This window comes from Tenrec ecaudatus, chromosome 1 (genome assembly GCF_050624435.1).
Source record: "Tenrec ecaudatus isolate mTenEca1 chromosome 1, mTenEca1.hap1, whole genome shotgun sequence".
Classification (NCBI taxonomy): Eukaryota; Metazoa; Chordata; class Mammalia; order Afrosoricida; family Tenrecidae; genus Tenrec; species Tenrec ecaudatus.
Window position 1 is genome coordinate 115483425 of NC_134530.1, and position 12903 is coordinate 115496327.

At 45.8% G+C, this 12903-nt stretch overlaps 1 protein-coding gene across 1 annotated transcript in view; it reads right to left on the reverse strand.

Annotated features, from left to right (window-relative positions):
- Nucleotides 1–2164: 2164 nt before the first annotated feature.
- Nucleotides 2165–12903, reverse strand: part of LOC142433913 (uricase) — a 31928-nt gene continuing 21189 nt past the window's right edge. The window contains exons 5-8 of the mRNA XM_075538593.1: nt 9097–9283; nt 7087–7210; nt 4972–5055; nt 2165–2239 (exon numbers count right to left, since the gene is read on the reverse strand). Of these exons, the coding sequence (XP_075394708.1) occupies nt 2165–2239; nt 4972–5055; nt 7087–7210; nt 9097–9283 (470 nt within the window). The remainder of the gene's footprint in view (nt 2240–4971; nt 5056–7086; nt 7211–9096; nt 9284–12903) is intronic.

The following is a 12903-nucleotide window of genomic DNA, read 5'->3' on the forward strand; positions in this document are numbered from 1 at the left end:
AGTTCTTATCTCATTAAGCGAACACAGAGAAATTTACGTGTGTCATGCACAAAATATTCCATAGTGTTCGACAACCATGCACCCACATCATCCTCAAAAACTCAGAGGGAGGTTTTATTTTCACCTCCTTGATATTGATGAGGAAGTTGGGTCATATAGCCCGTTAGGGGGTTAAACTGAATTTGCGTAATTAACCACCGTGTTATGTTTGCTACTTATTAAGCAGTCCACGTGCTCCTCATTATCTCATTATCAGGTCTCACATTTGTGACAATGTGGAGAAAATTCTCAGGCCACGCCTCCAGTGGTCTGGAACTCCCCTGGGACCTTAGCAGGGTCTGAGATGCCCTCTGTGGGCATCAGCAACAGGCCCAAGGGCAGCAGAGAACTGACCACAGAAGACCCTTTGGTGTGCACCATCTCCATGCACTCCCCGAGGCGGTGTGTGTGTGTGTTATGACAGAATGGCACAAAGCTGCAGGTGGGCAAGGGATGGCTGGCAAAGGACCTGAAGGTGCCACGGAGGTCAGTAGACGGAAGAAGAAAGAGGGAAGGGGGTCACACGGGATTCTGAGTCTTGGAGGATAGAGGGTGAGCAGCAGGGCAGGGAGGGACAGGAAGATGTCAAGCGACAGGCAACGCCTGAGACCACCATTTCCACCACTGGAAAACCCCGCCCCCCACGGAGTCTTTGGTGGTGGGCAAAATGTGGTAGGTAAAGGGGCGCCAGTTCCCAACTCACATAACTGCTGATTTTACATAATGATCTGGCCTTTGGAACCTGACCACGTCAATAAACAAGGAGTGGGTATAATATTCAGGAGCTCTGCTGGTGCTGTGGGCTAGTTGCTCAACCGCTAACCACTAGGTCTGCAGTTCAAACCAATCAGCCGCTCCTGGGGATCAAGATAAGGCTGTCTACTCCTGTAAATATTTAGTCTTGGCAACCGTATGTAAGCTCACAATGAGTCAGAATTCACTCAATGGCAGTGGGTTTGTTTGGTTGGTTTGGATGTAGTATGATAAAGAATGAAGCAGAAGTGTTATCAAATAATACCACATGCTCATATGTAAAATTATCTAATAAAGAAATTAGAGTCTTCAGAGAGGTTACCTAGAATGTTCATTTGGACCAACTTTTTCATGGGTTTCTAAAATTATCACTCTGGAAAGCATTATGGTTTATATCCCAATGGTTGTGTTAGTGAAATGGTGTAATCACCCACGCCTGTACACATCTTTTAATCATCAGTTACATTTATTTTTCTGATTATAAAAGCAATAAATGTCCATATTTGGAAGATTAAGAAAAGCAAATAAAAACCACTCATGATTCTACCATTTAGAAATCATCATTGTTGTTATTTTCATGGTATGGATATATATGATATATACATACTCTCCAGTCTTCTTTCCAATGGCATACCCACCCATCTGTATATTGGCAACATTTATTAAATGTGATTCTTTATGCCAAAAGAATGTATTATTTGAATAAAAACAATTTATATATTTTTGATGTTCCAATGTATACTCAGCATTTTAAAAGATTGTGAAAGTCATTAAATAGCACCTATAAATCAAAAAAGTATTTTCAGGTAGAAATAAGCTCCCGTTGATCCATATGCAAAAGACTTCTTAAAAATTCAAATATTCAGTCAATTTAAGGTTACAGGGTTGATATACTTCAGCATGATTTTGTCATTACATTTTCTGTGTTACCCAGAAGCAATATTTTAGCATCAATACAACCAAAATGATAAAATATTTGCTTAATAAGGAATGCACAAAGTAATTGGCATGACATCTCCATTGATTCTTGATTGTTTGCCTAATTGATTTTAAGACTTGTCTATGAAAAGAAGGCACAACAAACCCCAAAAAGAATGATTGATTTATAACTGTTACAATACTGTTCAGTCTGTTTTGAGTACACTATAAGTATGTGATAGTGACTAATCAGGTGATCCACAATACACCTTGCTGGGCTAGGTGTGGACGAAAATGACTTCATGCAGGAGGCAGGTGAACACTATAACTCAATCTACTACATTGGAAATTCTGCATGGTGACACACAGTAAACCCGCCCCCCCACCCCTGCCTGCCCTCGGCATGGAGTAAAGGCTTCTTCTGCTGAGTGGGCTCCTATTGGTGGCTACACTGTCACAGCCGTGACGACAGCTTCCTCTTGACGGTACCAGTAATTTTGCCATATGGATTGTCTAAAGGTAGCAAAACCTGTAGAAGAACCACATGTTAACCTCAGAAACATAAAAGTACACCCTCTCCTTTTTGCTATGAATCAATATCTAACCAACAACATGCTAAACAGGAAAAGGCCAGTGCTGTACTTAAAGTTACTTTCCACATGTCAATACCTTATTTTCCTGACTCTACATGAGAGATGAATTAATTGAGCAGAGCATGAAAGTTTTTGAAAAATGCTTAATGTTTCTAAAATGCATCACATCTTCTTGCTTTTCCAGGGCAGTGGAGAGTGTATAATTTGACGTTTTCTCCATGACTCACTTTGCACATCAATCATTGTCCACTGCTGTGCTGCAGCCTTGCCCTCAGGAGCATGTGAGGTCTGCAGGGCTCTTAGCTCAATGCTAAATGGCTCCAGACAGCTGTGCTCTTAGAGTTCTGCTGTCTTCCTACTCTGCCATTTGTCACGTCTCAGTCTCAGCTCTGTCAGTGTGTCCTTGCTTCTCTTGTGTTGCCTTCATGTGGTGAATACCTGCTGGTCGTGGGAGGCTCCATCTAGCCCCCAAGTGCAGAAGTGGAGTCAGACAGCTAGTTGGGCCTTGCAGATGTCTTTATGCAGAGCTGTGGCCCAGAGGAATGTGGGCCCTGGCTGGGCTCTAGGAGCGAGCTGAGGGTCTGGTTTCTGAGATGAAAGCACAATATGACCTCAGCCCACTAGCTAACCATCGCTCACCCCCACACCCCCTGAGCTGGGATTAGTGAGGGTCGGAGGCATCCAGGTTCCCGAGGCTAGCCTCCTTACCCTGTATGGGGACCTGAACTGAGCATGCTCAAGTTGACCCATAGAGCCTGACCTTTATTCTGCTTTACCATTTGTTTGGCCCCTGGTGGACATGGAGTCCCTGAGGGGGGAGAGTAAGTGGTGATGAACTTGACTGCAACCTGAAAGGTTGGCACTTTGACACACCCTGAGGACAGGTGTCTGATGGGTGACCCTTGGAGAACTCGGACAGCCCTACGACGCACAGTCCTGCTCTGCCACACACAGGGTCACCGTGCGATGGAATCAACATCACGATAACAAGTGATTTGCTTCTTTTCCTGGTGGACACAGCCAGGATTTCCTTCAGGTATGTCTTTTGCCCTTTAGAGGGTAGTGATTGAGAAGGGGCTTTCAGTTTGAATCAGTGTTCTGAAGTGCACCGTGCTGCCGTCTTTCAGCTGAAAGAGCAGCACATGGGTCCCTGGTTCTCTCTTCTGTGACCCAAGACTCTATCGCCTACACCTGTCACTAAGCAAGACCCTTGTTCTCTAACACTGCCTGTCCCTTTTGCCCATGGAAAATAGCATCCATTGGACAATTCATTTTAACTTTGCGGAAGGAGCTGGCGCTGGGGCCTTCAATGGCTATAGAAAGTCCCAATTGGCTTCCCGGCTCAAGTGGCAGCCAGACCATGTCATGTGCCTCCTGCCATGCCCTAGTTACGCCCCTGCCCCCCACTCCGACGTGCTACGGACGGCAGGGCAAAGCCAGGTGGAGTCCATCCGCAGTCACCGGAGCACAAACCGAGGCAGCCGGTAGAGGGGTTGTGACGACTAAGGCTCCCGAGTCACCCGATCCTCAATGGAGGATCTTCTGAAAGAACCTTTTTGGCCTCTATTGGGCCAGAGACTATGATTCTAAGGCAACTGAGCTAAGTGAATAGAGGACTCATTTTCTACCTCATTGCCCCATACACGATCTAAAAAGTTACTGTTTTAATTATAGAAGTTTGAAGAGGCCATGAATCAAAGAGAGAAACCTTGTCATTTTAGGTAGGAGTTCTGGGACGGGGCAAATGATTAAGTGCCTGACTGGCCGAACCGCTGGTGAGAAACCCATACCAGAGTGCCTCGGAGCACAGGCCTGGCGATCTGCTTCGGAAAAGGCACCGCTTGGGTCGCCATGGCTTAGAATCAGCAACTGGGCAACTAGCCGCACGATGCACAAGTGGGGCCGGTGCTAAGTGCACGGCTGCTCCCAAACGGGTTATGGTCCAAAACCGAGCAGCCACTCCACTCGAGAAAGACGTACTGAGGACAGTCTGCTTCCCTAATGAGGACGGGCTGGGCAGCACCAGGGAGCCAGTCCACTCTGCTCTACGGGGTCGGTGAGAGTCAGCATTGCCTTGCTGGCAAAGGGCTAGGGCTTGGCAGTTGGGCACACTAAGCAGTTTAACTTTGTGCCGTGGCTAAAAAACGAGCCAGGGTAAGTGCTTTTACCAGGACGACGTTTCCTTTCAAACCGTGAACTTCCTCATCCTGCCTTCTATCATTGCAATTCGAAACACAAATACGCTTTTATCTTTCTGTGTTGGCTCGGTTATTGAATTGACTAATTAATCAAAAGAGACAGAGATGGTGGGAAAAATTGACAATAGCTATTTTTTCCTTCCCTCCCCAGCGGGAAGAATAATGGAGCTGTAACCTTGGGCGGCACTTTGGTAGGAAGCAGATCTCAGAGCGGTTTCCTTGGGCACACTCTGCTCTTTCTTTGTCTTTTCCTCTGCAGCTCCCACCCATATCTCTAAGTACTTATCCACTTGTAGGGTCCTCTAGCCGCAGCACGGAAGGGCCCAGGGGCTGAGAGAGCTCTGATCCACGGTGCTGAGAAAGATTCTCCAACACAACAGCTGCTAAGAGTTTTAGTCATGTTATCATTCCAGGTTCATGAAGAGGAAGAGGGTCAGAGGGTGCTTTGAATAGCTTTACAATTCTCTTACCTCTTCCTTGTTGATCAATCCCATTTTGGACATGTCTATGTTAAAATAGTGAATGTTTGGCAGGCTGATTTCCATGTCTTCAATCTGGAATGCACAGTAATATGTATCACATGGGGCAACCGTGTACCTGTCCATCACCACCCATCACTGTCCGCCCCCCTCACACACACATCTTACTCAAAATCCACCTCGGCTCTGAGGCAACCTCTTGTGCCTCGTTTGATCACCCTACCTCTTCTCCTCATCACCTACTGGTGACGGTTGGGCTCTTTCTCCTCTTCTCAGTATATGAGATCGCTCTTTCGAAAGTGAGGGTTCCTTAGGTCACAAACCTGACAGACCCTTAGACATCCAACTGGTCCCCACATGCTGGCAAATCAACCTCCCAACTTCTTTTGAAGCCCACCCCCTCTTCTCGGGGCCTGCCCCAACCTTCTCGCATTCTGAGGTCCCACTAGAACTGCCAGCCCACGTATCCATTGGCTAAGTATTTAAAAGCAACATTAGACTAACAAACTTGCCAGAGAAAAACATGTTCTACCCTGTTAACTTTACACATGTACCTTCATAATGACCTGGCTGATCAGGTCCGAATGTGAAATCCTCCGACTCCATGGAGTGCCCTTCGAGATATGGTAGCATGGGAAGGGCCAGCTTCCTGCACTTTCCCTCTTGGACTCAAGTTCTACCCATACTTTTGACAAACTGCTGTCCCTCTGACAGTCCTCAAACCTAGGGACGTGTCAATCAATGGCACGCTCTGTTCTCTGGAGGGGCGTCTGGGACAGCCACCTTCAAAGGCACAGCAGAGCTATTTGGGTGGGACTTTCTGGAGGCCTAGGTATGGGTAGAGTAGTCTAGAAGGGAGAGGTTTGCTTAGCTGCACCCACTGGAGCGAGGCAGGCCTGGAGGGGCTCTCTAGCATAAGGATCAAGGCAAGAGGCGCTCTCGCCCCAGAGGAGCACTCCTGCTCTGCACCCCACCACCGCCTGAGCTCAAGTCCTCCTTGCCAGATTTCTACAATCACCTCCCAATGGGCCTGCTTCCCCATGATAGGTCAGCCTTTAATCGCTCGTACTTCTTTTAGAGTACTCTGTCAAGACTCTAGAGTGATCTCTCTCGACCATATCCAATCTGTGCTTGAGGAGCTCTCGGGATAAAGTGCAGCCTCCCTAGCTAAGTCTGGGTCTGCCTTCTTCTCTCAGGAACAGCCATCGAGTCAATTCTGACTCATAGTGACCCTGTAGGACAGAGGTGGAACTGTTGCCAAGGGCTTCTGGGACCATACATCTTGATGAGAGGAGACAGCTGCATCTTTCTCCCGTGGAGGAGTGGGGAAGTTTGAACTCTTGGCCTTGCAGTTAGCAGCCCAACCTGTAGCCCTTTATGCCACCACGGCTGCTTGCCAATCTCTAGGCACGTGGAAGGGCTTCCGCTCCTGGAGCTTCTCAAACAGTCAACAAGCGCAGCAGTAAATAAGCATGTCCCGCTGTCGCATGTCTCCCTGACTCCTGATGCTCCTCCTCAAAACGTGAGCCCAGAGAAGCCCTACTTCACCCTGAAGCCTCGAACCAAGCCCCTCTCCTTCCTGGAACTCGGGCTAGCCCCATGCCCCAAAACTGAGTTAGGTGCGCTCCTCTATTCCAATGCCACTCCGTTCTCTCGTGTATTGCTTGTTTCCTTTATAGCGATCGCTTCTAATGTATCTTTGTATCCGTATAGTGCTGCCCGAGATATAATAATCACTGACTAGGTGTGCATGTAATAGCACGGCATCTAACCTTTACTCCCTGACTCCCTGGAACCGCAGGTCTTCTATTTAGTGACCCTCCCGTGAGGCATTCAGGTGTTCTGAAGATGAGATCTGAGCGGCAGGTTGAAGCCTGAGAATTCTCAACAAAACTAAAGCGCCGCAGCAGGAGCCTGTGCTGTTAAGTTAGACAGATCTCCCCATTTTTGGTTCACGTCTCGCTTACTATAACAAGCTTTCTGATAATAGCAGATGCCATTTTTTCCTATGTCATACAGTCTCTTATTTTAACTCTCAACTCTCTCGGAGCTGCCTGGAAACACAAGTTCGTTTAGTGCCCAGAATGGCCAAGTGACCAAACGTACCTCGGGAACCCGGCTCAGGGAGAGCACCTCAATCTCGTAAAGGGTCTTCTGGACAGAGGGCGAGTATTCTCCTTTGTCATAGGGCCCGGCAAATTTCTCCAGGATGGTGTCCCGAACAGTATCCCTGAAACCCGGAGAAGGAACTGAGGACTCCCATCGGATCACCGTTCAAGAACGCATTAGAAGCCCCCAGAAAACAACTTGATTGCTGGTTTTAGGAGAGATTAATCTCTCGTAATGCCAAAAACGTGTCACTTTCCCTTCCCCTAGAGACACACACGCACACAAACGCATACACCACCACCACCATTCAACAAGCACACCACGTATCCCCTGGCTGTCCTAGTCTGACATTAACACGGAATGAGCATTCCAGGGTAAGTCTGTCTCCCCATTTGTAGAGGACTCCCAGACGCTCGGACCTTCCTGCTGCTCAGCATAGCTGGTCCCTGGAATTAGTAGTTGACGGAATTCCCACATAAAGACAAAAATCCAGCATAGTGACTCATCCATTAAGCATATTTTTCTGGGTAGCACTTCTCACTATGTAATGAGTACTATATTGCTTTTTAAAAATCAATTTCCCCCGTAGAGTTAAGCTCCACTGCACCAGAAGTTTTGTCTATTTTAAATCTTTAGTATCATATAATAAGTGATCAGCAAACATCTATTCTTTTTTTTTTAATCATTTCATTGGGGGCTCTTACAGTTCTTATCCCATACATCAATTGTATCAAGTATATTTGTATGTATGTTGCCATCATCATTTTCTAAACACTAACATCTATTTGATTCCAGAATTCATATGTTAATTATCAATAAGTTGAGCACTTATTGAGAGCCATTGTGATACCAATATATACAAGAAAGGCTCTTTGGTCTAATAGGTGCCATGTAGATAAATACATACAAGAATATTTGATTTCCCGCCAAGTATAAGTCAATGCTTCATAATATGCATTGAGCTTCACCCAGAAGAAGACATTTTGGGTCAAATAATAAAACATTACTAGAAGGTTATGAGGGATAGGAAAGGGAAGGACAAAAATAGACACATAAACTGATACCAAAAAAAACACAGTAATCAGACAATTTGGGGAACTTGGGAATGATCTGATTGGAGGCACAAGGAAAGGAAGTGCTTGTAATATTGGAGAGCCAGACTTTCATCTTAACATGTAAATAAAGGGAAAAATCCATTTTATCAGTGGAAAGAAGATATATTCCAGCAGGTCATAGAGTAAAATTTCTACCAACAAGGTCATAAAGCAAATTATCTCAGTGAGCCCAGAGGCCTTCTTATTGCTTGTTAAGGATTTTGTAATAAACATCATACTTTTATATTTTTAAAAGCACTTCCATGAGTAGCATCTCATTTTGAGTTCCGGTGGTCAGTTGTCCCAGTTTTCCCAGGCTAAAGGGATTTACCAGGACACAGGACTTGCATCGCCCAAACTAGCAAAGTCCTGGACAATTAGTGACCCTAAAGTCATTTAGCTCTGCTTACAGTCATCAGAGCTGGTGAGACTGGGTATCATTATTTTCATTTAATCCAGTGGTGCTTAAAGTGTGGTTTTCCCATCTAGCAACATCACCATCACCTGGGAATTTGGTATAAATGCTTACGTCTTCACTGCTTTCTTCCCAAACATACCGACTCAGAAATTGTGGGGGTGGGGTCGATCAAATTGGATCATCTCGATGATTCCAATGTTTGAGCCACGTGTTTAATAAGTTGCAAACAGCCTTAAACTAGAACTCTATTTCAGATGTAATCATATTCCAACCCCATAAGACAGGGTAGAACTGAGTTCCCCAAACTATAACTCTCTCTCTCTCTCTCTTTTTTTTTTTTTTTTGACTATGACTCTTTATAGGAGTAGAAAGCCCCATCTTTTTCCTGTGAGGTTGGCTGTTGATTTTTGGATCACCAGGACTCCATGGATTCGGAGTCTTTGCAAACAGCACATTACATGTGCCTCAGCACCAGGCCCTAGCACCCACTCCTACCAGGTGGCCTCAAAGTCCACATTTCTCCACTGGTGGTAGTGCCACTTGCAGTACACTTGGGTGGCAAAGCACCGGTCCTTCACTTCAGGGAGGGTGGTGAATTGGTCTTTAATGAATCCTTCAAATCCAGACTGGGTCGTTTTTAAGACCTTCAGGTCTTTGATTCCAGAATGAATAACCGGAGGTCCTGTTTTAAGTTTAAAATAAAAAAAGGAGGAAAGAGATGATGAGATCAGAAACAAAAATAAAACAGTGTCTTCTCACTGACACCTAGAACTGAGACTGCTGGTCATTAAGACATGCCACACTATGTTAATAAAAAGAAATGCTAATCTGCTCCTTGTTTTCTTTCTTCCTGTGGCCTCTTCAGGGCTCCCTACTCCAATAAAGAGTTAGAGACTCAGAAACCCCCTGGGGCAGTTCACCCCTGTCCTAGAGGGCCACTATGATGGCAGTGAGTTTTGGGGTTGGGTATCTCCTCTTCAGTCCAAGTCATGAGGATGGTGTGCCTTTCCTTCTTATCTAGATTCCACGAATCCCTGTCCAGGAAAGTTAAAGCCAACCACAAAATTTAGAGGGTACACAGCACCCACATAAGACTACCGATCGTCACTTCTACCACAAACTGCAAGTTCAGGGCTTCCTCAAATCACCCTCGGGTTTGATAATCTCTAGAAAGACTCTCATAATGCAATGCAAGCTCTTACAACCGCTCAAACTCACAAATCAATTAGGTCCTAATTCATAGCAACCCTGTCGGATAGAGCTGAACTTCCCTTTGGGCTTTCCAAGACCTTAAATCTTTACACAGCCTCATCTTTCTATGACTGAGCAATGATGGGTTTTGAATTGCTGACGTCTGGTTAGGAGCTCAATGTATGACCCACTATGCCAACAGGGATCCTTCTTGTAACCATGCCACCGCTTGTTCGAGGGAAAGAATATAACTTAAAATCAGAAACGGCAAGAAGTATGCAGAGTGCAGTAAACAAGCCCAAACAAAGCCCGTGCTGAGGAGCGCCTTCTGACTCATGGTGACCCCATGTCTTGCAGAGTGGAACTGCCTCTGGCTATCATCCTTAAGGAAGTAGACCTTCTAGCCCTTCTTCAGGGATACATTAGAATAGTCAAACTTTTCACAGGTGGGCACAAAACACTTGCACCACCACCTGCAGGCCCTTGGGTCGAGTCCTGAGAGGACCAACACAAATCTTCCATTTCCTCTCCCAATGCACTCGAGAGACATAACTGACCCACCATTGATGTGTGACAATGTGCGTGAATATAGCCAACCAGGGAGGCTCACTCTGGCCTCGGTGTTTGGTTTCGATTGGGGCTTCCGTATGTAGGCATGATGGGTTGATTGATTACCTAGGTGGCTGTTGTGAGTCTCCAGCCTTAACTCACATGGTTGATTTTTGGTCATGCCAGCTCTCATGGTCCAGTGACTCAAGGCCCCCAGGCAAGCAAAGATATTCCATTAAGCATAACAATCCAAGAGCCCAGAGACCTACCGAGTCACAGAAACAGAAGGTCATTTGGAAAAGACCAGAGGATTTACTACATAGCTTCCCCCTCTTGCCTTAGGGGAGCTGAAGACTGGCGAACAAGCAGGCTGGTTTTGATGAAACTCCTGGAAGGGATACCTGCCTGCAGGACTGTTTTCTAGGCCAGACTACCTTATGCCCTTTGAGTTCCATCTCAATCAACAGGCAATTATCTTGAAGCGAGTTAACAAACTTCTCAAGAGCCATTCCAGACCCTAATGATGTTCCAGTTCCCTTGTAGTGATGAGCAATGTAAAACGAGACAACTGCATACAAGGTTAGAACGTCATGCCTGGCTGAAGCGAAATAGAGGCTGGGGAGATGACGTAAGTGGCCAGAAGATATCCATCCATCAGATCGGATACCCATGAAGACTTAATTTTTTTTTGACTGAAAGAGAAAGGTAGACGTTGGTTCCCGTATGCCTAGGGGACAGAGGGGGACTTGAAAACAATGGAGATGATTTGGCTCTTTTGCGGCCCTGAGGTCACCAATAAATTAAGTGGAGGAGGTTGAAGCATAATCTAAAGAAGCTGTTCTCTTGCGTGCCAAGGTAACAGGTGGGCACAGATGGAAGGGAAATGTCATTCTCTTTCCGAAGGGAGCAGCCTGTAGGGAGCTTGGGGAAACCTAAAGAGAACATGGAGGCATATCACATGCTGAGAAGTTCCAAGTTCAATCTCTGTGGAGAGCAACCTTCTTCCCCATCGACAGACACCGAAAGTGCCAGGAGGACCAGTGAGTTGCAGTTACAGCCAGCGTGCAAGCTTCTTCCTGACTGCCTTTGGGCACCATCGGAGGGAGGACTCTGCAGTTTTAACTAGAGAGGCTCTGAAAGGACAAACAGACAAGTCTGGGCAGAAGTAAGGCCGGGTGCTCCTTAGTGGCAAGAATGGGAGACGTTGTCTCATGTACTTGTGACACGCTGTCAGGAGAGACGGTCCCTGGAGAAGGACACTATGCTGGGTAAAGTAGAGGGACAGCGAAGGGGAGCAAGACCCTCAAGGACATGAACTGTCACAGTGGCTGCAGCAATGGGCTCAAGAATAGGAACCATGGTGAGGGTGGCTCTCACCTGGGCAATGATTTGTTCTGTTGTGCATAAGGCTTGCTGTGGGTAGCAATTGGCTTGACGGCACCCAATAACAATAACTACATTTATTATCACTCCTCATCCATACAGCATCTCTTCCTTCTTTTGTCTCCCTCTCCCCACTTTTGTACTATCAGAAGCCTTTTAGGAGACAAGAAAGTTGTCACCTCTCTATAGCGTTTGGCATTTATTTGGTTTTTAACTTTTAATTGTGCATTAGGTGGATGTGTACAGTTTTCCATTCAACGATGCGTACACATTTTGTTTCAACTTATCCATTGAGACCCCTTCATGTACCATTGTCACTTTGATAAAGACAGAGCTCTGAACCTAGAAACACCATCTCCATTGGTCTGAATTGGAGAGTGAAATGATAGAAATGGTTACACTATGTCTTTGAAACATCGTGTCCTTTCCATTTTTCTTCTATGACAAGGCAAGGACTTCATAAAAGGGTAAGTCCTTAAGCCTTTATAAACCCATATTGTCAGTTGACCATACCTCCCACAGAAATTCCTTCTGGAGAACAAATCCTGTAACAGCGAAGAGAAGGTGGAGAATGATTAGTGAGGACATCTGAATGCGGATACAGCAGAAGTGAAGGGGAACCAAAGGCAGATTCTACCTACTTCATTTTCCATATCAGACTGCCGTGGCCACCAAGATCAAGGGAGCCAACCAGACTTTGGCTTCTCCAATAATCTTATGAAATGATCCCCAAAGCACGATAGTTGAGTCTCCGAGTTCAAGTCCCAGTGTCTCTCCCGATGCCCCTTTCTTATAAGTACTATATTCCTGAGGAAATTACTTAACTTTTCTGCACTATTTTCTCATCTGTAAAATGGGCCGATACTCATGCTTTTTTTAATGGAGCTGATATAAATCTAGGAGCATACACATTCAGGGCTTGATAGAATGGCCGTCCATGGGGGATGCTCTGAAAGTGCTAGTTATTATGATGGGTTTTCCATAATGGACTTTTTCCTTTGGACCTCAACCACCTATAAATATTTCCTGTGTTTCATAGAAGCTCCACAGGCTTTGAAAATGACACACAAGGTACTTCCTCTGGCCTCCTCTAGTCCTGGGATTGGATTTATAGACCTCCGGGGATTTCAATCCTGCTAGGCAGCTTGCTGGATAGACTTCAGAGGCGGAGAAAGCAGT